The following is a 27,859-nucleotide window of genomic DNA, read 5'->3' as shown; positions in this document are numbered from 1 at the left end:
TTTTAGCAATTTTACCGACTTACTAAATAAAGCAGTTTTCTCATTTCCCAGCTGTACAATGGGAGTGGGCCCAGAACTAGATGTTCCTGGTACTTTAAGCTGTGGTCCCTACAAATTATTCAACAAGGACATGAGGAGGCCATGGAATCTTGTTCTAAACCACCAAAAACGTGGTTTAAACATTCTGGTGAACGTAGCGTAACTGACAGAGGTAGGAAAGGTAAAGTTAAAAATGCAGATTTCCAGGAGCGTTCCTCCAGCAATTCTCCTTCCAGTAGGTCTGGGTCGGGGCCCAGGCGTCTGCATTTTACTGAGCTCCTTGAAACGTGCCATGGGAGGTGACCCAGGGCTACACTGTGAGAAACACTGGATGGGGGCCGTGGAGGGCTTGGACATGTTCCAATCTGATTGGGATCTGGGACTTTCCATGGTTCAAAATTCCCTTGATGTTGCTACACTGTGGGTGTCAGAAGTTTCATCCATCCCAGTTTTTTTTCTACCAGTGAATCACTTAAGGGCGGGGCAGGGGGAAGACAGTGAATTCTGTCTTCTCTCACTTTGGTTGTGCTCTCTCTGGGAGACCCCAGGCTCTACCCACCCTCTTCACCCCACCCCATTCACTGGCAGTCATCACTTATGAAATCAGCATCTAGTGAGATAAAGCCTCTTATGCCACCAGGACAGCATGACTGTTGTGGGAGCAGCATGGACTTTAGTGCTAGGCCTGAGGCTCAGGTTCAACCTCTTCCTAGCTGCACAGCCCTCGGGAAGTCACTGACTTTCTCTAAGCGTTGGTTTCTTCATCTGTAAAATGGGAATAATCATAGCCACCCTCAGGGCTATTATGGAAATTAAATGAAAACTATTAGAGAAAGCATTTAGCATGACAGGGGCTTAAAAATGAGTTCCCTTCCCCTTATTTCTCTTTCCTTTCTTGGTATATTTTCAACAGCATGGGACCTATTTTAGTTTTTTAGAAGATGCTGGAGGTACCAACACTTCACTGCTTCAAAGAGGACTTCAAAAAGTTATGGAAAGTGAAATTAAACAAATTTAGGGGGAGGCATTTAGTGCAGTGGCTTAGGACATTGGCATTCCGTGTGTCAAAGAGCCTGGTTTCAGTCTGAGGTACTCTGCTTTCTATTCAGCTCCCTGCTAATGAGCACCCTGGGAGGCAGCAGGTGATGGCTCAAGTACTTGGAAACCTGCCACCCACATGGGAGACCTGGGTGGAGTTCCAGGATCCTGGCTTTGGCCTGGCCCTGTCCTCACTATTATAGGCATTGGAAATAGGCCAGCAAATAAAAGATTTCTCTTTGTCTGTCTCTGTTTGTCTGTCCCTCTCTCTCTCTCTCTCTCTCTCTGCCTTTTAAATAAAAATTTAACATTTTTTTTTAATATTTAAAAAGATAGTTATTTAGGTGAAAAAGTATTTAAATCCATGAATAGTTCCTCCATAATACTTACTTTCCATGAACTTCTGTTTGCTGTGCCCTTTGAGTGTGTCACTATCACTTTGGTTCTACAAAATTCTGCAGAGCTTGGAAAGAACTTTCAGAGTTCTCTGGAAGCCATATACACTGACACCTTCACTTAATCTCATCAGCCTTTCTCACTATGGGTTTTGCGTGCAGGGCCATTTTATCCTCCAGCCATGGCAGGCAGACTGCCCAGGGTGTACGCGAATGTTTGAGATCTGAATTAAAAAACTCTGGGCCCCAAAACTGCAACATAGAAAATTAATAAAGATTTAAACAGATGTCTAGGATACAGCATCGTGTCAGCCTCATGAGTTGTTAGTTAGGGCTCATCACTATTTCTTTACATTTGAAAATAATTTGTAGGTTAGATTTTTCTCACTTTGCAAAGATTTCTAAATATGCATCGTGATTGCCAAGAACTCACAGGCAATTCTGAATTAAATGAATTGCTCACAGTCAAATAATTTGAAAAGCTGTGTTATAGAAAAAAAAAAAAAGCAAAACGTTTTCAGTTTCTTAAAAGCAAAAATTCAACTTAATATGAGAGTTTGGCCTGGGGTGGAGCCTGCAGATGTCCAAAAGGTCTGACACAGCCTCAGCCCACTGCCTCAGAGACCGGGAAACTGCGCACGGTCAAAGGCTCCAAGCTTGATCTGCCTAGGGAGCTGATGTGCGTCTTTGATTAGCTTTATTTTTTTATTGTTTTTATTCTAATTGCTGGACTTCATTTTGTGTTGCCTGCTTCTGTAACTCGGTCCTGGGCTACCTGATAAGCTCCATTAAGGCAGGGCCACAGCAGTGCTTTGACTGCTTCAGGCCAGGCGCATAGCAGACTATCAACACACAGCGACTGAATGGATGAGACAGAAACAAACTACTGGTGTCTCTCAGTGTCCATGGAGGGCCGCTTCCAGGATTCCCTGCAGATAACAAAATCCTTAGATTCTCAAGTCCCATATATAAATAGGCATAATTATTGCATGTAACCTATACATATCCTCCCGTATACTTCAGATCATCTCTAGATGGCTTATTACACCCTACCATGTAAATACTAAACAAACAGTTGTTATAGCAAACTATTTAGGGAATAATGACAAGAAAAAAAAAAGCTCAGCACAAATGGAATTTTTAAAAATATTAGTGATGCATGGCTTTTTGAATATTATGGATACATGGTTGGTTGAGTCCACAGAGGTTGACCCTATGGATGTGGGGCATAATTACATTAAATCTGAATTCATGTGTTATCTGAAAGGTAGTTCTGATCTTACCAGTCAACCATCATCACCCATCCAGCTCATTACCATCTGGTATGGCAGATGTGACATTACATGTCGTAATTTTCTCCTAGAAGGGCCTCTGCAAATGTCGCCACCTGTTTTGTGTAATCACAATTATCAATACACAATAAGTGATCGCCCAAAGCAAAGCATGAGTAATGTCAAGTTGGGCTTGTCTGAGGGCCTTTCATGTGATTTGCCCAAGTTAGACAAGATTAATTACTACTTCTGCAGTCACCTATAGAGGAACCAGACTTTTTCTAGTGAGCAGCAGAAGATCCTCTGCATAGACTATGAGGTAGCTAGAATGTTTTGCCCCTCTATTCTACCTGTGTTCTCCCATTAACTCGTTAAAACTCACTGTAGCATTCCTCTCTGTGAAGCCATCTCTCTACAAACCACCAGTTCCTCCCTCTTATTTGGGCCCAAAACATGTTGTACATCTCATTGATCACAAGGGATTTCACGGGCTCATTAAAAGATGTAACAGCCGGGGCAGGCACTGGGCACAGCAGATAAGACACTGCTGGGGATCCCATCTTGGAGTGCCTGAACTCATGTCCAGGCTCTGATTCCAATTCCAGCTTCCTGCCAATGTATACATGGGAGGAAGCAGTGGTGGGCTCAAGTGGTTGAGTCCCTGCCACTCACCCCCATGAGAGACCATGACCGAATTCTCAGGTCCAGGATTTGACCCCATCCCAGCTCCTGCTACTGTTGGCATTTGGGAAGTAACCAGTGCATGGGAGCTTGCTTGCACTTTCTCTTTCTCTATCATCTCTTTCTCTAGTGAACAAACTATTGTGGCCTGCCATTAATAATGTGTACATTGGACCAGGCTGGGGCACGTACTACATGTGATAGCACTTGGAAAACTCAAATAATATTAATATTTAACAAGAACCCATAACATCATCTTTAAGAGCATTTCCAACCTTCCAAAATAGGGCACAAATCTTAGCAGGAAATGATTCAAAAGTTTTAGCCAGGTCTCCAGGCCCATTCCTGAAAGGTAATATAAGACTCAGAAATAGATTAGCCACTACGTTGATACCTTCTTAGACACTGAGTCATCACAAATTACACACACGCACATAAATACACACACACACACGGCTGTTGGCTAAGGAATCAAGTGCTTCCTTTATTGGAACCTGAGGGATTGTGAAATCTGGTTGCCCAGAGCAGCACTCTGCTACCAGCCAACTCACTGCTATACGTGAGCAAGCGGGATGATTTACCTACTCACAAGACTGAGAGGAAACAAAAGCTCCCAGAGAAGATCAGCTCTGACTACGCCTCACTTCCTTTTCTGTGCCCCCAACACACCCCTTGAAAAGTACTTCAAGTACAGTCAGTATCTTCAGCTTCTCCACTTATAAACTCAATCAAGTATGACAGCTTTAGAATTGTGCATTTTGGAGAGCTGGCATTGTGGTATAGTGGGTAAAGCTGCTGTCTGCAGTGCCAGCTTCCCATGTGGGTGCTGGTTCAGGTCCTGGCTGCTCCATTTCTGATCCAGCTCCCTGCTAATGCACCTGGGAAAGCAGTGGAAGATGGCCCAAATCCTTGGGCCCCTGCACCCTTGTGGGAAATCTGGAAGAAGCTCTTGGCTCCTGGATTCAACCTGACCCATCTTTGGCCATTGCAGCCATTTGGGGAGTAAACCAACAGATGAAGATCAATATTCTCTCTCTCTCTAACTCTACCTTCCCAGTAAATAAATTAAAAAACAAGAGAATTGTACATTTCTATTGAAGCATAATCTTAATGTAAGTGAATTTTTCCCTTCAACATATGACTTTTGGGGCTATGCAAAAAACTGAAGTTTCAACCTCAATCTCTCCCCTGGAAAGTCATGATAAGTTTGAAGGCTTACAAAACTGGAGGTCTCTGAGCACTTGAAAGACAGGACTTGAGCTCAGTCTGAAACTGAGAAGTGTCTTTCCCCAGCTGAGTCACCCACGCCACTGGAATGAGCAGTGACGAACAAAGGTCTTATCTGTGTGGTCAGAGCCAAGCCTTTGAATTCAACTGTACTTTGTTATAATACTCAAGGATAGTGCATATTTGTAAAGAGTACATTAGTAACTTTGTGTGAATCCACACCAAAGCAAACAGAGGCTAATCTTCCTTTCTCAATGATCTCATGCTAAGTGACTCTGCTTGTCAGAGTGAGTAGGTGAGATACTGCGTGTAGTATTATGTCTGACTACATGGGTGACACTCTATTTGTAGAGGAGAGAAAAGAATAAATGTATTTAATGATAAAACTGAGACTTAATACTGGTTGAACATATCTCTTTTTAAAAGATCTATTTATTTATTTGAAAGGCAGAGTGACAGAGAGAGGCAGAGACACACAGAGACACCTTCCATGTGCTGGGGGACTTCCCCAAATGCCACAACAGCCAGGACTGGGCCAGGCCAAAAGTGGGAGCCTGAGTCCTTGGACCATCATCCACTGCCATCTCAGGCCCATTCGCAGGAAGCCAGATGGGAGACAGAGCAGCCAGGACTCAAATCAGCAATCTGATATGGGATTCAGGCCTGCTAAGCTGTGGCTTAACCTGCTACACCACTGTGCAAACCTCAGGCTAAACACGTCTAAAACAGAGACTTGTTTGAATACAAAATGCAAATCTAGAGGCTATCAAAAATCAGAAGCTTGTGGTTCTAAATAGCTGTGCCTTAACCTTGGTTGTCAAGACACTTCCTGAGAGGTGTGACCCCTGTTTAAGGTACAGGTGTCATGGACCTCACTGTGTCTTTCTTAAAGTCAGAAGTTAACTCCAGGTTTTGAAGTAAAGGAGCCTTTTGCAAAACCTAATGACATCTAATTTATTTGAATAATTTTGATAACTCTCGATTTCCTCAAAGTATGGTATGGTTAAGCCAGCTATTTATTGGAATAATTTTTTTAAAAAATATTTATTTATTTATTTATTTTATTTGAAAGTCAGAGTTACACAGAGAGAGAAGGAGAGGCAGAGAAAGAGAGAGAGAGAGGTCTTCCATCCATGTTTCACTCCTCAATTGGCCGCAACAGCTAGAGCTGGGCCAATCCAAAGCCAGGAGCTTCTTCCAGGTCTCCCACGTGGGTGCAGGGGCCCAAGGACTTGGGCCATCTTCCACTGCTTTCCCAGGTCATAGCAGAGAGCTGGATCAGAAGTGGAGCAGCCGGGACTAGAACCGGCACCCATATGCGATGCCAGCACTGGCACCCATGTGGGATGCCGCTACGCCACAGCACCGGCCCCTGGAATAGTTTTTTGTTTTAAATTTACTACCAGTTGACTATGAAGCCTTTAGCCGTGTTAAGTTACTCACTGCTTCCTTCTCATTCTGCAGGATACAGTGGTCCTCTCTTATCAGCAGGGATTATGTTCCAAGACTCCCAGTGAAGGCTGAAACTGCAGATAGTACTGAATCATAAGTGTGTGTATATACATATACATAATATATATATGCATGCCTATGATAAGGTTTAATTTATATTAGACATAGTAAGAGATTAATAATAACTAATAGTAAAATACATCAATTGGAACAAAATATCTTAACTCTTCATGGCACTCTAGTGATATTTCTGGATCATAGTTGACAACAGGTAATTGAAACAGCAGAAGGAGAAATCATAGATAAGAGGGACTACTGTAATTACTGTAATTTTAGAGCCAGAGTTGGGGCAGCTGATCCTTTTTTTTTTTTTTTTTAGATTTAAGACAGAGTTACAGACAGAGAGAGGAGAGGCAGAGATCTTCCATCTGCTGGTACACTCCTCAATGGCTGCAATGACCGGGCTGGGCCAGGCCAAAACCAGGAGCCAGGAGTGTCTTCTGGGTGTCCCACATGAGTACAGGAGCCCAAGAACTTGGGTCATCCTCCGCTGCTTTCCCAGGCACATTAGCAGGCAGTTGGACTGGAAGTGGAGCAGCTGGGACTTGAACCAGTGTCCATACGGGATGTGGCACTGCAGGCCATGGCTGTAACCTGCTGCATTACAGAGCAGGCCCCATGGGGCAGCTGTTCTTAAAGTGCCTCTGAGTCTTGGTTCCATGTTAGGGACATCAGACATATAATGCCATCTAATGCTCCCAGCAGCCTTTGGTTTTAGGGGATGCAGCCATCCCAGAAGAAGGTAGAAGGCACAAGAAGTAAACCCACTTGCTCTAGGAACAGTCAGGATTGATATGAACCCACATCTGTTTGACTCCAACATGGATGATTTTTACATCCCAGCCAAGGGTTGATGTTGCAAAGCCCTAAAATAAGAGGACATATTTAGACATTTCATTAGTAATTCCTGCTCCTCAGAACCCTAGACACACAAAAACATCCTGTGAGCCAGGAAGAATGACAGTTGCTGCAGAAGGCTCCACTTCAGATCCAGGGAGTGGCGTCAGCAATGAGGGAGGCTGGATTTAGGAACATGGATGTTTCTGTCACCCAGTCACAGTGGGCAGCTTCAGAGCAGGCTGATCCAGAGGTCCTGAGCAGGCCCTTGGGTGATGGCAGGACTAGGGCACCACTTCAACACTGCTATGTTGGCTTTCTCTGCTGTAGGGAAACACTGTCCTTTACAATAACTTCAGATTGCTCCAAGTGGATAACTTCACTTCATAAGGTGTAGTTAAATTCCCCAGAAGGGGCTAGTCATCCAAAAGAGGGGCTAGGCAAGGCATCCAAAAAAAAAAAAAAAAACATAAATACCCAGCTTTCAAGCTGTGCTTCTTGTATATGGAAATGGCTTTCTTTGGAAGTACAGTCACCCATCAGTTTCCACAGGGGACTGGTTCCACAACCACCCCTGCTTGGGTACAAAATCTGCAGATACGCACGTCTCTTACGTCAAATGGCATAGTACCTTCATATAACCTGCGCATGTTTTCCATAGACCTTTTCTTTTTTTTTTTTTTGACAGATAGAGTTAGACAGTAAGAGAGACAGAGAGAAAGGTCTTCCTTCTGTTGGTTCACTCCCCAAATGGCAGCTACAGCCGGCGTTGCGCCGATCCGAAGCCAGGAGCCAGGTGCTTCCTCCTGGTCTCCCATGTGGGTGCAGGGGTCCAAGCACTTGGGCCATCCTCCACTGCCTTCCCGGGCCACAGCAGAGAGCTGGAGTGGAAGAGGAGCAACTGGGACTAGAACCAGCTGCCCCTATGGGATGCCGGCACTGCAGGCAGAGGATTAACCAAGTGAGCCACGGCGCCGGCCCTCCATATACTTTTAAATCACCTCTCAATCACTTGTATTACTTAATACAATGTAAATGCTGTGTAAATAGTTGTTACTTATATTGTTTGGGGAATAATGGTAAAGAAAAAAGGTCTATATATTCAAAACAAATGCAATTTGGTTGAATTTGTGGATGGACATGGAGAACAGTCTAGATTAATAAGAGAAGCAGTAGATTCTAGAAAATGCCTAATGTGTGTTGCTAGTGTCAGCAACAGGACATTAAAGAAAGGACACTGGCTGCTGGGCCAGCTGACCAATGCTCCCACTCACTTTCCTGTCACTAGCAGGCTGGGTAACCCCCTGCACTTAAGTCCCCTCAACCATGACGTGGTGAGTGATGCCAGGTTCTCTCTAATGGTTTTCAGTAGAATTTTATGATCCAGATATCCTTATCTGATTCATTCCAAAAAAGTTTAATGAAACAACCTGATCTTAAGAGACTTAAAAAACAGAAAGGGCATTCAGGCATTGATATAAAGTTCCTCTGAGATTTGGCAAATCCTTGGCTTTCCCTTGAGATCTAGTCCATCTTCCCTTCCAGAAACACAGTGTCCTGCAGAAGACAACAGGAGCAGGTAGGGACACAAGGAGCCAGGGAGAGCCCGCCTTTGGCAGACCAGGGTCCTGAATACAAGACAACTTCCAGAGAGTTCCTCATTAAGAGAAACTCCAGTTTCCGCTTTGTTAGCAAGAGCAAAGAAAGCACTTCATCCTGGAACCCACTGTTTTCTACCCACTTCCCCCTCTAATCCTCTTGGATCTTGCGGAGGCCTTTGGTGGTCGGGGGTTTCTCAACTGGACAACTGACTTCAGCACTGGCATGGAGGGCTGCCCCACCAGCCACTGCATATTTCACCCCAGCTAAGCTGTGAGAGGTCTCCCAGTTCTTTTTAAAACTTATTTACTCGTAGTTACGTGAAATGCAGAGAGACAGATACAGAGAGATCTTCCATCTGCTGGGTCACTCCCCAAACACCAGCAGCAACCGGGGCTGCTTCAGGCTGAAGCCAGGAGCCCAGAGCTCAATTCAGGGGCCTCCCACATAGATGACAGAGACCTAGGCACTTACAGCCATCATGTGCTGCCTCCAGGGGTACATGAAAACAGGAAGCTAGAATCGAGAATGAGCTAGACCTCAGCCCAGGTATTCCATATCCTACTAATATGGGAAGTGGGCATCCCAAGCAATGTCTTAACCACTGTGCCAAATACCTGCCCAAGAAGCCTCCTATCTAAAAGGAACCCATGCCAATAGCATCTGGGCCCCAAATTCTCATCTCTTACTTGCCTTCCCTAGCTTCAGACCCCTTTAGAGTACTCTATGGCCTTTCTGAAGTCTATTTCAAAAATCTAGATTTAGTGCTAAGTGTCCTGTTGAATTTATTTCGGCATCAAAAGAACCCAAATGCTTGTGCCTTTTATAGTTTTCATTCAAAGAGCATTTCAGTTCATGGGATAGAAAAACTGGCCTTGCTGTAGCCGCCCGTCATGGGCTGTATTCAACTTTGTCCTGAGAAAGACCTCAAGCACTGGGGGAACCAGACGTCATCCCCATCATGTTCTTTCATGTCAAGCGCTTCTAACTGCTCTTGGGCGCTTGGCCACTCCATAACTAAATATTGCTTTAGCGCTCGCTACACAAAGAGCTTCCTGAGCACGGCAGGGGAGGCACGCTAGGGATTTAACAATCGGGGCACTGTTTCCATTGAGTGGTTCACCGCCCAAAGCTGCCTCAAATGAAAGTGACCCAAGGCCTCGTTCCACTTCTGGGCATTCACTCGTGACTGTTTCCTCATTTGGGGAAAGGCAGGCTGCAACTTAGGTGTGGCTAGCAAAAAGGCTGAGTTGTATCCCAAAACCAGGCATCAAAATGTCTTTGGAGGACCTCGCAGAAACAGAAGGGCAAAAACTTCCCAAGTACAAGAGAAGCAGTAGGAAGGGTTAACCTTGGATGTGGCTTGGGAGGGTCTATTTTTAAGGCCAGAAACAGTTTATTGTATTGTTGCTATGCAAGTAAATAAATGAGCTCACTGCTACACCCAAGCCGGACTGAGAGAATTTATAGAGAATTAATAAATCCAGAGTAAGCTGCACGTGGCTTTTCCTCTGGTCACAGACTAGCAACTGGTAATCTTGGATTTTAAACAGATGCAAATCTCTGTAACTTTGCAGTGTCTAAAAAATGGATTCCAGTTCCGGTGTGCAGGTGGTGATATGATGATTTTCCTTTCCTTTCCTGGGGTTTTCTTTAAAGGGAAGGGGTCAGGATGGTTCACCTCAGACAAAGAGATTATTCTAAAACCTAATGAATAGTGCAGTGGCTCTAGTAATGCTTTCAAAGGGCATTTAAAGGAAATAAGCCCTTTCTAACGGGAAATCTAAATATTCTTATTAATGCATGAAACCCAAAGACAGATAGTATCAATAAATCAGGAGGGGGGGGGGTGAGCTAGAGATAGGGAGCAAGCAGTCTATTTGTAATTTTCACATTTGCAAAAAAAAAAATGCAAATAGATGTCTGCTAATCAGTGAAACATGTTTATGAATTCAAACAGCCTTTGGTACTCACAACAGGAGGGTTTAAATATGTACTGCAATTATTAGGGCACAATGGCACTTTTAAACTTCTCATCAATTACTGTTCTATTTCCTTACCACTACACCTGGTTGCCTGGTTCCTGACAAAGCCTTAGGGTAGAGCCCCACAAGCTGGAGGCACACAGTCGTGCCCTGCTAGATCCATGAGTAGCTCTGCTGGTCAGTGACTGGGGCACCATCTAGATGGAGAAGGCAGGGCGGCCAGCGCCGCGGCTCACTAGGCTAATCCTCCACCTTGTGGCACTGGCACCCCGGGTTCTAGTCCCGGTTGGGGCGCCGGATTCTGTCCTGGTTGCCCTCTTCCAGGCCAGCTCTCTGTTCTGGCCCAGGAGTGCAGTGGAGGATGGCCCAAGTGCTTGGGCCCTGCACCCGCATGGGAGACCAGGAGAAGCACCTAGCTCCTGGCTTCGGATCAGCGCAGTGCGCCGGCCGCAGTGGCCATTGGAGGGTGAACCAATGGCAAAGGAAGACCTTTCTCCCTGTCTCTGTCTCTCATTGTCCACTCTGCCTGTCAAAAAAAAAAAAAAAAGAAGGCAGAGCACTGCACACTGCAGCTCATTCCTAGTATTGCTTTGGACTTTAGAAACGTAGACACAAAGCATGATGGGACATGGAAGTTAGAACAATTCCAAAATAACTTTTACTTTCTGTGTCCCAGGACTCTGGAAAGAAAGCCCTCCTCAGTGCATTTCCTATTATATTTTACAATTTGGTTGAAATTTTTATGTTGTAATTTTTGATCCATATGAAGATAAATAGATGACTGATTGATAGAGAGCTTTGAATAATAATGAAACACTAGACTGTGACCAATGTTGTTCAGGTTTCCTGTTTCCCCTCCATCTCCGCTCTCTGTCTCTCATCCACCTCACCCAACTCTATTTCAAAGATTAAGATTTCTGCTCCTTCTAAATGTTTTTGAAAATTTCAAATGGCATATAATGCATATATTCATGAGCTATAATGTGATATGTCAATACTTATGTACAACGTTTAGTGATCAAATCAGGGTAAATGGCATATCTATCACTTAAATATTTATCATTTCTTTGTGTTAGGAACACTGAAAATCCTCTCTACTAGCTATTTTGAAATATCCAATTGATTTTTTAAAAAGATTTATTTATTTATTTGAAATTCAGAGTTACAGAGAGGAGGAAAGACACACAGAAAGATCTTCTATCTGCTGGTTCATACCCCAAATGGCCACCATGGCCAATACTGGGCCAGGCCAAGGCCAGGAACTTCATCTGGATCTCCGTCATGGGTGGCAGGGGCACAAACACTTGGGCTATCTTCTGCTGCTTATCTCATTAATGGGCCATTAGCAGGGAGCTAGATCATAAGTGGAGTAGCTGGGATTCAAATCAGTGCTCGTGTGGAATGCTGGTCTTACAGGCTATTATAGCTTTATCAACTATGCCACAATGTCAGCCCTCTAATTAACTGTTGTCAATCACAGTGACCCTACTGTGCCTTAGGCCATTAGAAGTTATTCTTGCTATTCAAGGGCTCCCCTATGCCTGTTAAGCTTCTCTCTCCATTCATCCTTCCCAGGGCCTGGTAACCAGTCTTCTGCTATCTACTTTATGAGATCACGTTTTTGAAATTTTTAGTATTTATTTTACTTATCTGAAGAGCAGAGAGACACAGAAAAAGGAGGAGAGAAAAATAGAGACCCCCATTCCCTGGTTCACTCCCCAAACGCTCACAACTCCCCAAACGCCTGGCTGGGCCAGGCCAAAGCTGGGAGTCCGGAACTCAATCTGGGTCTGCCACACTGAGGCAGGGACCAAACCTTGAGCTACGCTCTGCTGCCTCCTAGAGTGACCTCAGTGAAAAGCCAGAATTGGAAGCAGACTCAGTACTTGAACTCAGGCGCTCTGATATGGCATTCAGGCATTCCAAGGGACACCCGGATTTAACCTCTAGGCCAAACGCCTCTCCAAGGTCCATGGTTCCTTAGCTTCCATTGCTTTGTTCTTCTTCATGGTTGCTGGTAGCGTATGGAAGGACTGGGTTGGAAGTGACAGCTGCGAAGTTGTGGTAAGTGGGTGAGCCAAAGCATCAGAAGCAAGTACACACACCACGGCAGGACTTGATGCCTGGGACCAAGAGAAATCTGCCTTCGTGAACAGCGTGCCCCCTTCCCGCTTCTCTTGGTGTTCACCGAGCTAGCAGCACGCAGCTGACATGCTGACATTCTCCTAACTGTATGATCTCGTCTGCTGCTGCTGTGCTGCGCCCAGTCCCGGGCACCTGTCCAGCTCTGCATTTTGGAGGTGAAATAAGTCTATGGGAAGGAAGTGCCCCTACGTGGACTTGCTGAGACCTTAGTACAAGTAATACCAGCTGAGCAGAAGTTGCCTTGAAGACAGTGCTGTGCTTGCAGGCTCACCTACGGGACGGCTGTGTGCCTCACCTCTTGATGAGATCTTCGTGACAAGCCCAGCCTGTGGTCTTTCACTGAAAAGGCCTCATCTGATGAGAGCTTCAATAAAACGTCCTGAGTTTGGGGCCTCACCATCCTGCTCTTGAAAAAAATGTTTTTATCTCTAAACCTCATAAAAGCACATTTTCCCCTGGGGTTTTCCAGAGTGTCTTGCACTGTCTGATGATAACTGTGATCGTGGCAATGCTGGTATGATCAGTATAAAACAATAACCCAACTCATGTACCTTGTCATTTATGACTTTGGTCTGAAATTCCCCTGTGAGAGCTCACTTTGAACACTGACTTTAAACCTAAGAATAATGAAATGTTTTCTCCCATAGTTTAATCATGAAACATTTTGAAAGCAAACAGCCTTGAGATGTGTGATTACTAAGGCACAGAAAACATCCTTATCATATGGATAGAACATATCAACTGACTATTGTTTGTCTTGTGCCTGTTGTCTGTTGTGCTGCGTTTCTGGTTGTCTCTGTGTGATGAACACTGTATTTTTCTAACTTATTAAGTTTTATTTTATTTGAAAGAAAGAGAAATGGAGATAGATGCAACTGCTGGCCACTCCCCTATGTGCCCACAACAACCAAAGCTAGGCCAGGCCAAAACAAGGAGATCAGAACTCAATGTGAGACTCCTACAAGGGTGGCAGGGACCCAGGCACTTGCGCCATCATCTGTTGCCTCCCAGGATGCACATCAGCAGGAAGGACTGGAAGCAGAGTAGCCAGGAGTCCAACCAGGAACTAAAATATGGGATGTAGCATCCCAAGCTGTGACTTAACTACTATGCCAAATGCCCAACCCCAGACGCTGTATTTTTTAAATATTTGTAGAAAAACTTTAACGTCTATAAAGATGTTCTCTACCACCAGACAGAGGCATTTAATTTTGTTTCCTTCTGCCAGACTCATAGACCCGTATAAATCTAGTTTCATGCTCTTGATGTTCCAGACAACTCTGATGACTTGAAGTCTGGCTTCAGCCAGTGTAAGCCAATCCTTACCTTTGGATACAGTCCTATGGTCCCAACCCAAAGTGAGGAATGGCCTAGCAGAGTTCCATTAGCTTGATGTCTAATGTTCCCCTTCACTCAAAGAAGCTGTAAGACATGCAACATAGACTCTCAGATACTGTTTCTGATCAGCAAAGACTCCCAGAGAAAAAGCAGGGTGCCCCCAGGAATTTACTTCCTCCCCGGTTTTGACTCAGTAATACTTTACTATCCTTTAATCTGATGCTATTAAGAAGATTTTTTATGCACAGAGTCTTCAAAAAGTTTGTGGGAAATGTGTGTAACCAAAACCGCATGAATTTCAACAAGTTTTGAAAAAAAAATAAACTTATCTTTTAATTCCCTTTTTCCATAAACTTTTTGAAGTGTCTCCATATCTGTTCTTTATATTTTTTAAGTTATTTCCAGCACAAGGTTAATCTGAATTAACTAGTCCATGAGATCTGATAGTCAAAGTCCAAAGGTGAACTATCTAACCCAAGTGACAAGGACCATAAGAGCAGCTAAAGCTTAGGGTTCACTCTATCTTGGGCACTTTAAGTACTTGACCTCATTTGATATTCAGAATAACTCACTGAGGTAAAAATTATTACAAGTATTTCTATTTTACTAATGGGAAAATGGGCTTAGAATAGATATAGACATTGGTCATGTGTTCAAAGCTACTAAGAAGTGGGATTTCGGTCCAGTTCCGCCTAAGTCCAGTTTATGTTGTCAGTCATTCCCTGCTTCCGACCTAATTCTTCCAATGAGCCAAAAGCCTCTCATACACAGTTTCTCATGGCACGAGCCTGTCTCATGTCCTGAAAACCAAATCAAGCAAGGCTCCTCTTCCTTTATGTTATATTTTTCTTCTAACGTCAAGGTAGAAAACAGGGTTTGTTTTTTCCAACACACTCCCCAATGTGTTTCTGACTTGTGGCCAAGAAGAATCCAAGAGTTCCTGTAACAAACGGGCTCCATTGGGAAAGGGAAATCATCCAGCAGCCCTCTTTGGCCTCCAGTAGTGGTTTCACCCGACTGGAGGTGCTCTGTGCCATGACTTCTGACTTCTCATCTTCACCTAACGCTCACTCTGATTTCTCGGTGCTCACACTACCATACACGGCTACTGAAACACAGCCCTGCCCCTTATACTCTGGTCTGTGCTCAGCCTAGAGCTGCAATTTCTGGAAACTAACTAATTCTACTCCTCTGTTAACAGATGTTCTTTAGTGTCCTCTCTAGCTCCACCCCATCTTGTTTAAGAACAGCCTTGAGTTTTACTTCACTAATTATTCAGTTGATAGATTATCCACAACCTGCTATATTCAAACATAGTACTAAACCCTATTCTTTGTATTTAAATGAATAATGGTCCCTGACTCCAGAATGGTAAGAGATGAGCATGAGGTGAGTGATGTACAAGTGACAAGTGCCAGCAGACATGTACAGATGAGATGCATAAGGAGTCCTCAGTGGGGAAATATTTTATGTCTAAGAAAGTCTTGACGGGAGAGAGACATTAAAAGTCAAATAGGGGAAGGCACTGTAGCACAAGAGGTTAAGCTGCCACGTAGGATGCCCACATCCTGCATCAGGTTCAAGTCCTGGCTACACCACTTCTAACCAGTTTCCTGCTGATGCACCTGGGAAGCATAAGATGATGACTGAAATACCAGGATTCCTGCCACCCACGGGGGAGACTCAGATGGTGTTCCCGGTTCCTGGATCTGGCCTGGCCTAGCCCTGGCTGTTTCAGACATTTGGGGAGTGAACGAGTGAATGGAAGAATTCTCTCTAATAAATATTTTTTAAATATCTAAGAAAATTCCAATATAAGGAAAGAAAGAAGAGCATCACAGGCAAATATACAGCATGAGTCAGGGCACAGAGGTGTGGGCGTGGGAGCCTACAAGAACAAGGAAGTTGTTCAGTCTTGCACAGGCATGGGATTGGTGAAGAATTTGGGGGCCCTGCCTTCCAAGGCTTTCAGAGTCCTGAAAGGGGGGGGGGGGGCAAAAATACATAGATGAAGGTGAAAAGTGGCAGCCCCGGGGGTCAGACATGTTTAGTTTGGCTAAGGTGCTGCTTTGAAGCTTTGAGCCAGTTTTGAAAATCGGAAGATCTGACGCTGAACATCCAAGTTTCAAGCTTCTCCTGACAATGTGAGAGACCTGGCAGCAGAGGACAAGTTTCTTCAGGACAGAGTAGCTAGAGCAGAGAAACAACTCACTCCTATCAGCAAGATGCAAGCTGACACCCACTCCTACCTCCACCGCCTCTGAGTGCAGGCCCCTCGCTCTGCTGCAGGCCTGAGCCCAGGCAAACAAACATCAAAAAGCCCCAAGGGTCTCTTCCAACTCACTGACTCTCTCATGTGTTGGCTCCACATTCCCCAGGCCTCCCTGCCACCCAAACACAGACTCCCTTCTTTACAATTTCAGCATGCCTGGCTCTGAAAATTAGGAGACATGCAAAGACAGCCATCCTCAGTACCCCCAGGGCACAGGGTCGAGGATCTCCCGTGGATACTAAATCACATGTTCGAGGTCCCTGTGTAAAATGGCATAGCATTTGCGCAGAAGCGACACACATCCTCCCATGTACTTTAGATCACCTTTAGATTACTTGCAACACCTAATATGAAGTAAGTGCTGTGTAAATAGTTGCCATACCCTATTGTCTAAGAAATAACAAAGCAAAAAGTCTACAGGTGTTCAGTACAGATGCAAGTTTTTTCAAATATTTTCGACCAACATTTGATTGAATCTGTGGATGCAGAACCGACGGATGCAAGGCTCACCTGTATCTGAGACAGCTCATTTGCCAGGACCTGAGGTCCACGACGTATGAATCAAACACCATTAAAGAGTACAGTGGGGCTGCTTTCTGTTTATTTGAAAGGCAGAGTGACAGAGACTGGCAGACAAATGGAGAGAGATCTGCTGGATCACTCCTCAAATCCCTGCAGGGCTCAGCCAGACCAAAGCTAGGAGCCAGGAACTCCACCTGGGTTTCCCATGTGGGTGGCAGTACTTGAGCCATCACCTGCTGCTTCTCGGGCACATTAGTAGGAAGCTGGATCCAAAGTGGATCAGCCGGACCGGCATTCTGATACGGGATGCTGGTGTCCCAAGTGTTTGGCTTAACCTGCTATACCACAGCACCCGCCCCAGTTCTCCTGCTTTTACATAAGCAGATCAATTAGAGAACTAACAGCCCCAGTCTTTGGAATTTTGATCCTACCTTGCCAGGTCCTGGTCTTGGGGATTTATGGTCTTCCCTTCGCTGATTCATTGCCCTTCCCAAAGACACTGGCTTGGGACTTTCCTATTATTTGATGACAATGGTGTAGTGATTATGGTTGGATTCCTCACCAGACCACAAACCCACCCTTGCAAAGTGCAGCTCTTCCACCAGGGTAATCAGGGGAGCAGTTTCAGTAGCTCTGGTCACAGATCCCCAGGAGACTCCACAATCCAGCCCCCTTCACAGCAACAGTGATCAGTTAAGAGGTCAGCTTGGTAATTGCCAAGGCTAAACCCTTGTAACTATAAATAAATACCTTGGAAAAAAAAAGGAATGCAGAAAAGAAAAACAAACAGAGGGGGGAAGGAAATGAAAAATCCTGACTCGTTTCATTGAGAAAACAAGTTCCAAAATGCCCTTTGTGTAGCAATTCCCATAAAGCCTCATCATCAGATGCCCTGGAGAACCCTTCCAACTCGACATCCCCCAGACAGCCCCTGGTGTGCCTCTCCGGCTGGGGATCAGCAGTTGTGTGGGGTGGAAAGGTTTTGTGTCCTTGTGTCAGGCAGGCAGAAAAAGCCTTCATGAACCACAGAACTGGAGACTTGTAAGGTACAGCGCAGTCAGCACTTTCCTCCTAGGAAAGAACACACAATTGGCATGAAAATGACCCAAGCATTGGGTTGAGGCAGAGAATTCCAAAAGCAGAAGTCTTCCAGCTCCCCGATGGCTCGGGGGTCACAATGCAGATCACTGAGTGCCCAGGACGCGTCTGACCAGATGCAAAATGCTGGGCTCTTTCAAATGCCATTTGTGGAACAGTGTGAGTTGGATTGTAACATGGGGAATGCTGGAATCGGGGAAGGTTGTATTTTGTTGGCATTTTCCCCTCTTGTGGTTTTCACCATCTGTTTCTTTGAATGCATAAACAAGGCAAATGACTGGTTTGGAATGCAAAGTTTTTAAAAACCAGATGACCACAGGCATCCTCTAAATGAGAAAGAGAGAGCAAGTTGGGGTTCTGTGACATTTGTCAGGAAGTGCGATGTTAAATACCGGGAAGCAGAAATGCCCTCTGCCAGGGAAGATCTACAAAGGCAAGGAGTGGCTTCGTTGTGAACCCGCCTGTCTGGGGTCGTGCCTGTGCTTACATTTCACCTGGTACTATTTCCAGACCCCAACACCACCCCCTCTTCCTCCCTGCCCCCTCCCATCTTTTAAATGAAGGATTAACAGTTCAACAGGACTGTTAAGGCGTAACCAGCCTTGATTTTCCATTAGCGCTGTTCCTACACTGGTAACCTTGGAGAGAATCCACTCTTAGAAACTCTGAGACCGAACAAAGGCTGCACTGTGAGCAGGTTCTATTCTAAAGCCAAACTAGAACTATAAATAGAGGAGCTGATGAGATAGACTATGAGGAGATCTTCATTTCTCTGCCGAACAATAATGAGTGCAAAAAAAATTATAGAAGGGCATTGGGAACACAGTGTGTTTTTCTTCTGCAAAGGGTGTCCTGCTTTACAAAGAGCTGCTCTGCACAATACAGTGGCCGCCCTATGAAGTGCTGCTAACCTCCGTGCCAACGCTGCTGCAAGCCAAAGCTTTCCTTTTCAGACCTGAGACAGTGGAGAGACTTGATGGCAATGCTGACTGCATACTAATCTAATCCCTTTTACTTTCATTGCAAGAAGTAACCAGTTATGTGCACACAGGGGATTTCAAGCCACATTGAACTGGGGCGATAGAACCCCTGGGGAAGACAGCATTGGTGCACTTGGCCGAGTTCCACCTCTTTCAGCTTAGGACAACTTGGAACATTTTTCACATAGTTTTGTAGGCAGCCTGACGCCACAGTGTTCATAGGAGAGAGATGAGAAATGATGACAGTTCCTTAGGGAACAATCAATTCTTCCTGATTTGCAATGTCTGTCCTCAAAAATGTTGTGGGCATTACTTGAGGTGGGCACTGTTCGTGATTTGGAGGGAAGAGGAATTAGGTAGAAATAAGGCCCTGGCAAGTTAGAAGATCTTTCAGAATGAGTTAAATTCATACATCTTCACCATGCTTAGATATAATGTATAGAGGGGCCGGTTCAAGTGCTGGGGACCCTGCCACCCATGTGAGAGAGCCAGATGGAGTCCTGGGTTCCTGGCTTCAGCCTGGCCCAGCCCCAGCCATTGTGACCATCTGGAAAGTGAACCAGCAGAAGGAAGAACTCTCTTCACCCCCTACCTTTCTGCTTTTCAAATAAATAATCTTTTAATCTTTAAAAAAAAAAAAAAAAACAGCCAGAAATCAGGAGCCAGTCAGCAGGCATTCATTTCATTAACATTGGTTCCAGATGCCAGAGGCAAGTTGTGCTGAGTGCACCTGACTTCTGACGTCCTTGGATGTGGATACTGCTGCTTCTTGGTGGAAATGGGAAAAGGACTGGAGACCTGAGGTCAGGAGACTTGAACTCTGTTACTTGTGGCTCCCTGACTCAATACCATCTGCTCGGTTACATCTGTAGGTTCCACGTCCACTGACCAAAAGCATTCAGGAGGGGCTGGTGCTGTGGCATAGGTTAATCCTCCACCTGCAGTGCCAGCATCCCATATGAGCACCAATTCTAGTCCGGCTGCTCCTCTTTGATCCAGTTCTCTGCTATGGCCTAGGAAAGCAGTGGAAGAGGGTCCAAGCGCTTGGGCCCCTGCACCTGCATGGGAGACTGGTAGAAGCTCCTGGCTTCGGATTGACCCAGCTCTGACTGTTGTAGCCATTCGGGGAGTGAACCAGCAGATGGAAGACCTTTATCTCTGTCTCTTCTTCTCATTGTAACTCTACCTCTCAATAAATTGTTTAAAAATTGTGTCTGTGCTAAACATGTACAGACTGTTTCCTTGTCACTATTCCTAAACAATACAATCTCACAAGCATTTAGATAGTCTTAGCTATTACTAGTAATCTAGACATGATTTAACATACTGGGAGGCTGTGTGTGGGTTACCTGTAAATGCTGCACCATTTTATGTAAGGATCTTGAGCAACCCTGGATTTTGGTGTGTGCTGAAGTTCCTGGAACCAATTCTGCACAGGTATCAGTGGGCAGACTATATTTTGTTTCATAAGCTAGATGGAAAGCATCTGGAGGTTTGTATAGACAGCACTGTTCTTGAGCATTGGCTTTGTGAACTCTCTTGACCCATGGAATTTTAGTTATGATCATAATGATAGTGCCAGATGAAGAGGCATACTCGGGAAAGTATGAGAGGAATTTTAAGTGGCAGAATTCTATTTGCATTATTTACTTTACAAATAGTTTCAGAGCCTTTATTTTAAAAAATAACAACAACAATAAAATCCAGGGGCAGGCATTTGGCGTACCAGTTAAGACATCACTTCCCACACCAGAGTGCCTGGGTTCCAGTCCTAGCTCCACTTCTGACTCCAGTCTCCTGCTACTGCAGCACTGGTGGCTTATGTACCTGGGGTCCTGCCATCCACGTGGGGGACCTGGATGGAGTTCCCTGCTCCTGGTTTCAGCCCGGCCTATCCCTGGTTGTTGCATTTGGAGAATGAACCAAAGGATAGGAGATTTCACCTATTTGTCTGCCAGGGGATCAGTCTTTGTCTCTCTCTCTCTCTCTCTCTCTCTCTCTCTTCCTCTCAAAACAAATTAAATAAATAAAAATAACTATTTGAAGTAGGAAGTCAAGTGTGTACATAATTTTCATGTGCTGCATTGTACAGATTCCAAAGGGATCAACTAGGACTTTCAGGATTTAAAGATGAGTCTCCTTTAAAATGTTAAAATCCATTGTGGGAATTAAAACTAAGTAACTCTGAGATGATGTTTCTACCATGAGAAATGGTGATAGAGGTAGCCTAGGACTTGTTCCCATTTGAGATTTATGAGGGATAGGAAAGTTTACTCTCCTGGTGTGTCCTTGTCTCTCTCTTCCCTCCCTCTCTTCCTTCCTCCCTTTTATTCTTTTTATAAAAAGGAGAGAGATGAGGGACGAGTGCCTGATCAGGGAGCAAGGAGACTGAGGACTGAGGCCTGGAATTTGACACTTGTGTTCTTTTCGCCCACAGGTGATAACCCCGGTGAGGACTGGCCACGGCTACGTATACGAGTACCCACCCAGATACCAAAAGGATGTCTATGACATCCCTCCTTCCCATAACACCCAAGGGGTACGTACCAGAAACAAGGGATTCTTACAGGCAGCCTGTCTGTGGGCTGTGAATGAGAGGATGCTCACCTATGATGAACATTTCCTAGGAAGCTTTGTCTATCCAGGAGCTATTGTTACCAGGGTCATTGCAGTTATGTTTCCTAGACTTGTATACTATTTTGCCATTTTATTTCAGGGAGTATAAAATTTAAATGGGACTTCAAAGGTATCAACAGTGTAGATATTCTTTTCTTTCTTAGAAAGCTTTCATTTAATAAATGTAAATTTTATAAGTACAGCTTTTGGAATATAGTGGTTCTTCCTCCTATACCCACCATCCCACCTCTTACTCCCTCTCCCATCCCATTCTTCATTAAGATTCATTTTTAATTATCTTTATATACAAAAGCCTAACTCTATACTAAGTAAAGATTTCAACAGTTTGCACACACAGACACACACAAAGTATAAAGTACTGTTTGAAGACTAGTTTTACTGTTAATTCTCATAGTACAACTCATTAAGGACAGAGGTCCTACATCGGGAGTAAGTGCACAGTGACTGCTGTTGTTGATTTAACAATTGACACTCTTATGTATGACATCAGTGATCACCTAAAGCTCTTGTCATGAGCTGCCAAGGCTATGGAAGCCTTTTGAGTCCACAGACTCCATCAGTATTTAGACAGGGCCATAAGCAATGTGGAAGTTCTCTCCTCCCTTCAGAGAAAAGTACCTCCTTCTTTGATGGCCCCTTCTTTCCACCGGGATCTCACTCACAGAGATCTTTCATGTAGGTCATTTTTTAGCCAGAGTGTCTTGGCTTTCCATGCCTGAAATGCTTTCAGGGGCTTTTCAGCCAGATCCAAATGCCTTAAGGGCTGATTCTGAGGTCAGAGTGCTGTTTAGGGCATTTGTCATTCGATGGGTCTGCTGTGTGGCCTGCTTCCCATGTTGGATCATTCTCTCCTTTTTAATTCTATCGATATTAGCAGACACTTGGTCTTATGTAGTCCCTTTGACACTTATTCCTATCTTTATGATCAGTTATGCAGTTAAAATGATCACTTTAACTAGTAAGATGGCATTAGCATCTGCCAACTTAATGGGATTTGGAGTCCCATGGCAAGTTTTTAGCTTTACCCTTAGGGTACAGTTCATGGGTACATGGGTACACCCATGGGAACGTGTACTGAACTGTACATCTCCTCCTTCACTTATTCGTTCTCTTATTATTTGCAGGAATCAATTTTCAGTTGGATTTAAACACCTAAGAATAATTCTGTGTTAAGTAAAGAGTTCAACCAATGGTATTAAGTAGAAAAAGAAAATAGTAAAAAGAGTAAAATAATAAGCTGTTCCTTAACAGTCAGGACAAGGGCTGATCAAGTCATTGCTTCTCATAGTGTCAGTTTCACTTCTACAAGTTTCCTTTTAGGTGCTCAGTTGTCACAGATCAAGGAGGACATACGATATTTGTCCCTTTGGGACTGGCTGATTTCACTCAGCATGATGTTTTCCAGATTCCTCCATTTTGTTGCAAATGACTGGATTTCATTTTTTAAACCGCTATGTAGTATTCTATAGAATACATATGACAGTGGAGATATTTCACCTAAGATCCCTTTCATTCAAGCTAAGTCAAATAACCCAAACTTTATAAAGAAAAATCGTACCTACCCATTCTGACATGAGCCATTGCCAAAGATGAAAGCTGTATATACCCTCATTGGTTAAAAATATCCATGATCCACCACTTACTACACAACACCCGACGAGGGTGAGGCATTTCCAGTCCAAGTAATGCAGGTGCTTCTCCTCAGGTGTATGACATCCCGCCCTCATCCGTGAAAGGCCCTGTGTTTTCAGTTCCCGTGGGAGAGCTCAAACCCCAAGGGGTGTATGACATCCCTCCTGCTGCAGGGGTAAGTGCGCCGCTACAGAGTGGCCCAAAAATAGTGTGTGTGAATGTGTGCATGCGTGGAAGTGTGAGTGGAGTGTGTATGTATGTGTAAGTGTGAGTACTGTATGTATGTGTGAAAAGCCGGCGTGGATGTGTGTGAGTGTGTTTATGTGGGGGAGTGTGTGTGTGCATGAGCGTGTGTAGGGGTGGATGTGTTAGAGTGTGAGTATTGTGTGTATGTGTGAGAAGGTGGAGTGGATGTGAGTGTATGAGTGTGTGTATATGGGGGAGTGTGTGTATTTTAAGCATGTGAGAGTGTATGTAGGCATGTGAGTGTTATGTGTGTATGTGTAGGTGTGTGACAGTATGTGTGTGAGCGTATGCCAGTGGCTGAGCGTATGTTTATTGGAGACTTTTGAGAGACTTCATCGGCTCCAGCAGGCCCTGGAGATGGGTGTCTCTGGTCTGATGGCACTGGTGACCACAGGCTGCAGGTGTTACGGCTCCATGCAGAGGCATGTCAAACAAAAAGGGCAAGTCTAAAAGAGGGGCAACTCGTCTGGTGAGGGAGCAGACAGGAGGCGGCGGGTAGGAGAGGCAGTCATTGAAGAGAGCTCTACAGAGTCCATATGTGGAGGCCACTTAAAAACAACAGGGAAGTCAGCACGCAGTGGAAGGGAAGGTGATGAGCTCGCTTAGCAAGTGCTAATGTTTTCACATTTAGAGTGCTTTACAGCCTTGTGGTCTATATGCAAGAGCTGACTCATCTGACTCACTGCTACCCTGGGAAGTCGTGCTCAGGAAATGCAGTTTTTACAGACAAGGGGACTGTGTCTCAGGACACCAGGGTGGTGAGGGTGGTGTGATGACTGGGGAAAGCCGTAGGCCTCCTGACCCTCAGGCCAAGGTGTTCAGGTGTCAAGTATCTCCCAGCATGAGCCGGCCAGCAAAGGACACCCAGGAAGGGGTCAGAAACACGGGCCTGGACCCCAGGCACATCCACCTCAGCCAGGAGGGCTCCACGTGTGAGTCAGCCCTGAGACCAGCGGAGTGAGAGCATCTGTCAAAAAACAGGGCTGGCCAGCGCCGTGGCTCAACAGGCTAATCCTCCGCCTTGCGGCGCCGGTACACCGGATTCTATCCCGGTTGCCCCTCTTCCAGGCCAGCTCTCTGCTATGGCCCGGGAAGGCAGTGGAGGATGGCCCAAGTCTTTGGGCCCTGCACCTGCATGGGAGACCAGGAGAAGCACCTGGCTCCTGGCTTCGGATCAGCATGAGCGGCCATTGGAGGGTGAACCAACGGCAAAAAGGAAGACCTTTCTCTCTGTCTCTCTCTCTCACTATCCACTCTGCCTGTCAAAAAAAAAAAAAAAAAAAAAAGACAGGGCTTAGGGAATGGAGCAGAGCCTGGGGAGATTCCTCTCCTTGGTGGCCGAGGGGCTGGTGACCAGGCCTGAGAATCCTGGGCTGCCTCTCCATGTCCCCAGGAGCCGACTGACTAAATCAGAGTTTTGCCTTTTACTTCCTTTTCAGGTCTATGCCATTCCACCCTCTGCCTGCCGAGATGAAGCCGGGCTCAAGGACAAGGAGTACGACTTCCCCCCTCCCATGAGAAGGCCAGATGTCAGGCCTGAGGGTGTTTATGATATCCCCCCAACCAGTGCCAAGCCAGCAGGCAAGGACCTCCACGTAAAGTATAACTGTGACACTCCTGCGGCCGCAGAGCCCGTGGTGCGCAGGCACCAAGGCCTCTCCCCGCACCACCCGCACCTGGGACTGCCAGGCCCTCAGAATGATGCCTACGACATCCCCCGCGGGGTTCAGTTCCTCGAGCCCCCAGCTGAATCCAGTGAGAAAGCAAACCCTGAAGACAGAGACGGTGTCTACGACATTCCTCTGCACAACCCACCAGATGCCAAAGGCTCTCGGGACCTGGTGGATGGCATCAACCGACTGTCCTTCTCCAGTACAGGCAGTACCAGGAGTAACATGTCCACGTCTTCCACCTCCTCCAAGGAGTCCTCACTGTCCGCCTCCCCGTCTCAAGACAAAAGGCTCTTCCTGGATCCAGACACCGCCATTGAGAGACTTCATCGGCTCCAGCAGGCTCTGGAGATGGGTGTCTCCAGTCTGATGGCACTGGTGACCACGGACTGGAGGTGTTACGGCTACATGGAGAGGCACGTCAATGAGATACGCACGGCGGTGGACAAGGTGGAGCTGTTCCTGAAGGAGTACCTCCACTTTGCCAAGGGAGCCGTAGCCAACGCCTCCTGCCTCCCAGAACCCGTCCTCCACAACAAAATGAAGAGGGAGCTCCAAAGAGTGGAAGACTCCCACCAGATTCTAAGCCAAACCAGCCACGACTTAAATGAGTGCAGCTGGTCCCTGAACATTCTGGCCATCAACAAGCCCCAAAACAAGTGTGATGACCTGGACCGGTTTGTGATGGTGGCCAAGACGGTGCCCGATGATGCCAAGCAGCTCACCACAACCATCAACACCAACGCAGAAGTGCTCTTCAGACCAGGCCCCGGCAACTCCCATCTGAAGAGTGGGCCCGAGGGCATCATGAACTCAGCTGAGTACCCCTGCGGCAGCTCCCAACTGCAGCTGCTCCATCCTGGTGACCCCAAGGCCCAGACGCACAATAAACCACTGCCCCCCAGTCTGGGCAAGGATCAGGCCCCTGACTGTGGCAGCAGTGATGGCTCTGAGAGGAGCTGGATGGACGACTACGATTACGTCCACCTGCAGGTAAGATGCACTCCTCAGACAACAGCCACATCCTGGGGGGCCCAGGGCTGACACCTGCGAGGCTGGCAGGCTGCACCAGTGAAGGGTGGAATGCGACTCAGTGTTAATCTGAGTGGTTCACAAAACGGGGGGAAGAACGCCGAGTTCTGAGCCCTCAGCTCCAGGCCTCTCTCTATCTGTGTGACCAACCGTGTTCACCTCCTTGGGCCTTCGTTTCATTGGCAGAGTGGATTCCACCCCATTGATGTGCAAGCAGAAGACTCACCAAGTGGGATGGTGGGCCCTCTGATAATACACCAATTCCACTTCTATCAGTATTTTGTAGTAGTGTCCCATATAATTTATTTGGGAAAAAAGGCATTTCACTGTTAAGAAAAAATGAAGCTTCTGTACTAGAGAATTTCTAAGGTCTCCTTTAGTTCTACAGTGTGAGTGAGTGGGTTGTGAGTGTGTGTGTGTGTGTGTGCGTGCGCGTGATTACTTATAGGGACACAACCCCATCTCAAATTTACCTGGAGGAGCACTGCGTTTGCCAATTGGCTTAAAGCTTAACTTGTGTGTGAGAATCTGAGCAGTCACAGTCTACCATCGACAAATGGAAATTCCACCAAGTTCCAAGTGGACCTGAGATCCTAACAATCTGTTCTTCCACCTAGGAGGCATTAAAAACCCCCACTGAGATCCATTACTTAGAATTTGACCTACCACCTCGTTCTGCCATCCTTGTAATTTGGTCGAGAGCCACAGATTGTACTCCTGTTAGACGACCAAATTCCCTTGAGTGTAAGAGGGTGAGGGAGCACCGAGCCACACATGATGTGAGGAAGGCGTGGAGAGAAGGGAGATGAGGCCACTCAACATTCACCTCACATATGGAAACAGTCATTGGGCATAGAGATCTATAGATGATTCAAAGACACTAGGAATGAAGCAAGGACCACATTTAGACCTGCATTTTTGAAGGTTTATGGGTTCACACTAAATCTATAAAAAGCCGGAGAAATAGTATTTCTTAAGGAAGTTTGAAGGGAGTCACAGAGAATCAGTACTGGAAAGGTGGAGCAGAGAATGTGGTGGAAATAAGGTTTAGCACTGAGATGTAACCTACACGGGAACTCTGGAATTGTGCCCAAGACGCCAGTCATCCCTATTGGGGGTTCATGAGGTCTAGCTGGACATGCAAGAAATGGTCAAGGCATGGACAATCAAAGAATATGTATGTGTTTACCAGTGAAATTATTTGTTTAATAATTGATAACATTGTATGTTCTTTATGTTGAAAATTAATAGGGAAAGGAGGAGTTTGAGAGGCAACAGAAAGAGCTACTGGAAAAAGAGAACATCATCAAACAGAACAAGATGCAGCTGGAACATCATCAGGTACGTTCCATCCACAGACAACTCCTTGGTGATGACGATTTCCTGCTGAGCAGGGAAGGTGCAACTCCAAAAGATGGCTTTGACCCTTCCACCAAAGGCATAAATAGGCTCCCAGGCGTTTAACAGGGTATAAGAACACAGAGAAGGTTTAGAGCTTTGCTCATCCAGCTGGGCATACCTGGATTACATCCAAACGACAATTTTTTGCAGGCTAAACCTGGCTATCTGATACATGGAGGACTACTCGGGTTGAGGCTTTTGGTACCAAGAAATGAAACTTGTTCAAGCTAGCCCAAGCAAATAGGTTTTATGGTGAAGCCTTGTAGGGAATTCAAGAACAGAAAATGAAGATTCAGTCCAAT

General features: G+C 45.6%; 1 protein-coding gene across 1 annotated transcript in view; it reads left to right on the top strand.

Moving 5' to 3' along the window:
- NEDD9 (neural precursor cell expressed, developmentally down-regulated 9) overlaps nucleotides 1-27,859 on the top strand; it is a 55,548-nt gene that overhangs the window by 23,219 nt on the left and 4,470 nt on the right. The window contains exons 3-6 of the mRNA XM_062184596.1: nucleotides 21,377-21,478; nucleotides 23,282-23,383; nucleotides 24,894-26,117; nucleotides 27,408-27,497. Coding sequence (XP_062040580.1) covers nucleotides 21,377-21,478; nucleotides 23,282-23,383; nucleotides 24,894-26,117; nucleotides 27,408-27,497 — 1,518 coding nt within the window. The remainder of the gene's footprint in view (nucleotides 1-21,376; nucleotides 21,479-23,281; nucleotides 23,384-24,893; nucleotides 26,118-27,407; nucleotides 27,498-27,859) is intronic.

Source organism: Lepus europaeus, chromosome 3, assembly GCF_033115175.1.
Source record: "Lepus europaeus isolate LE1 chromosome 3, mLepTim1.pri, whole genome shotgun sequence".
Taxonomy (NCBI): Eukaryota; Metazoa; Chordata; class Mammalia; order Lagomorpha; family Leporidae; genus Lepus; species Lepus europaeus.
This window is presented reverse-complemented; position numbering and strand designations above follow the sequence as displayed.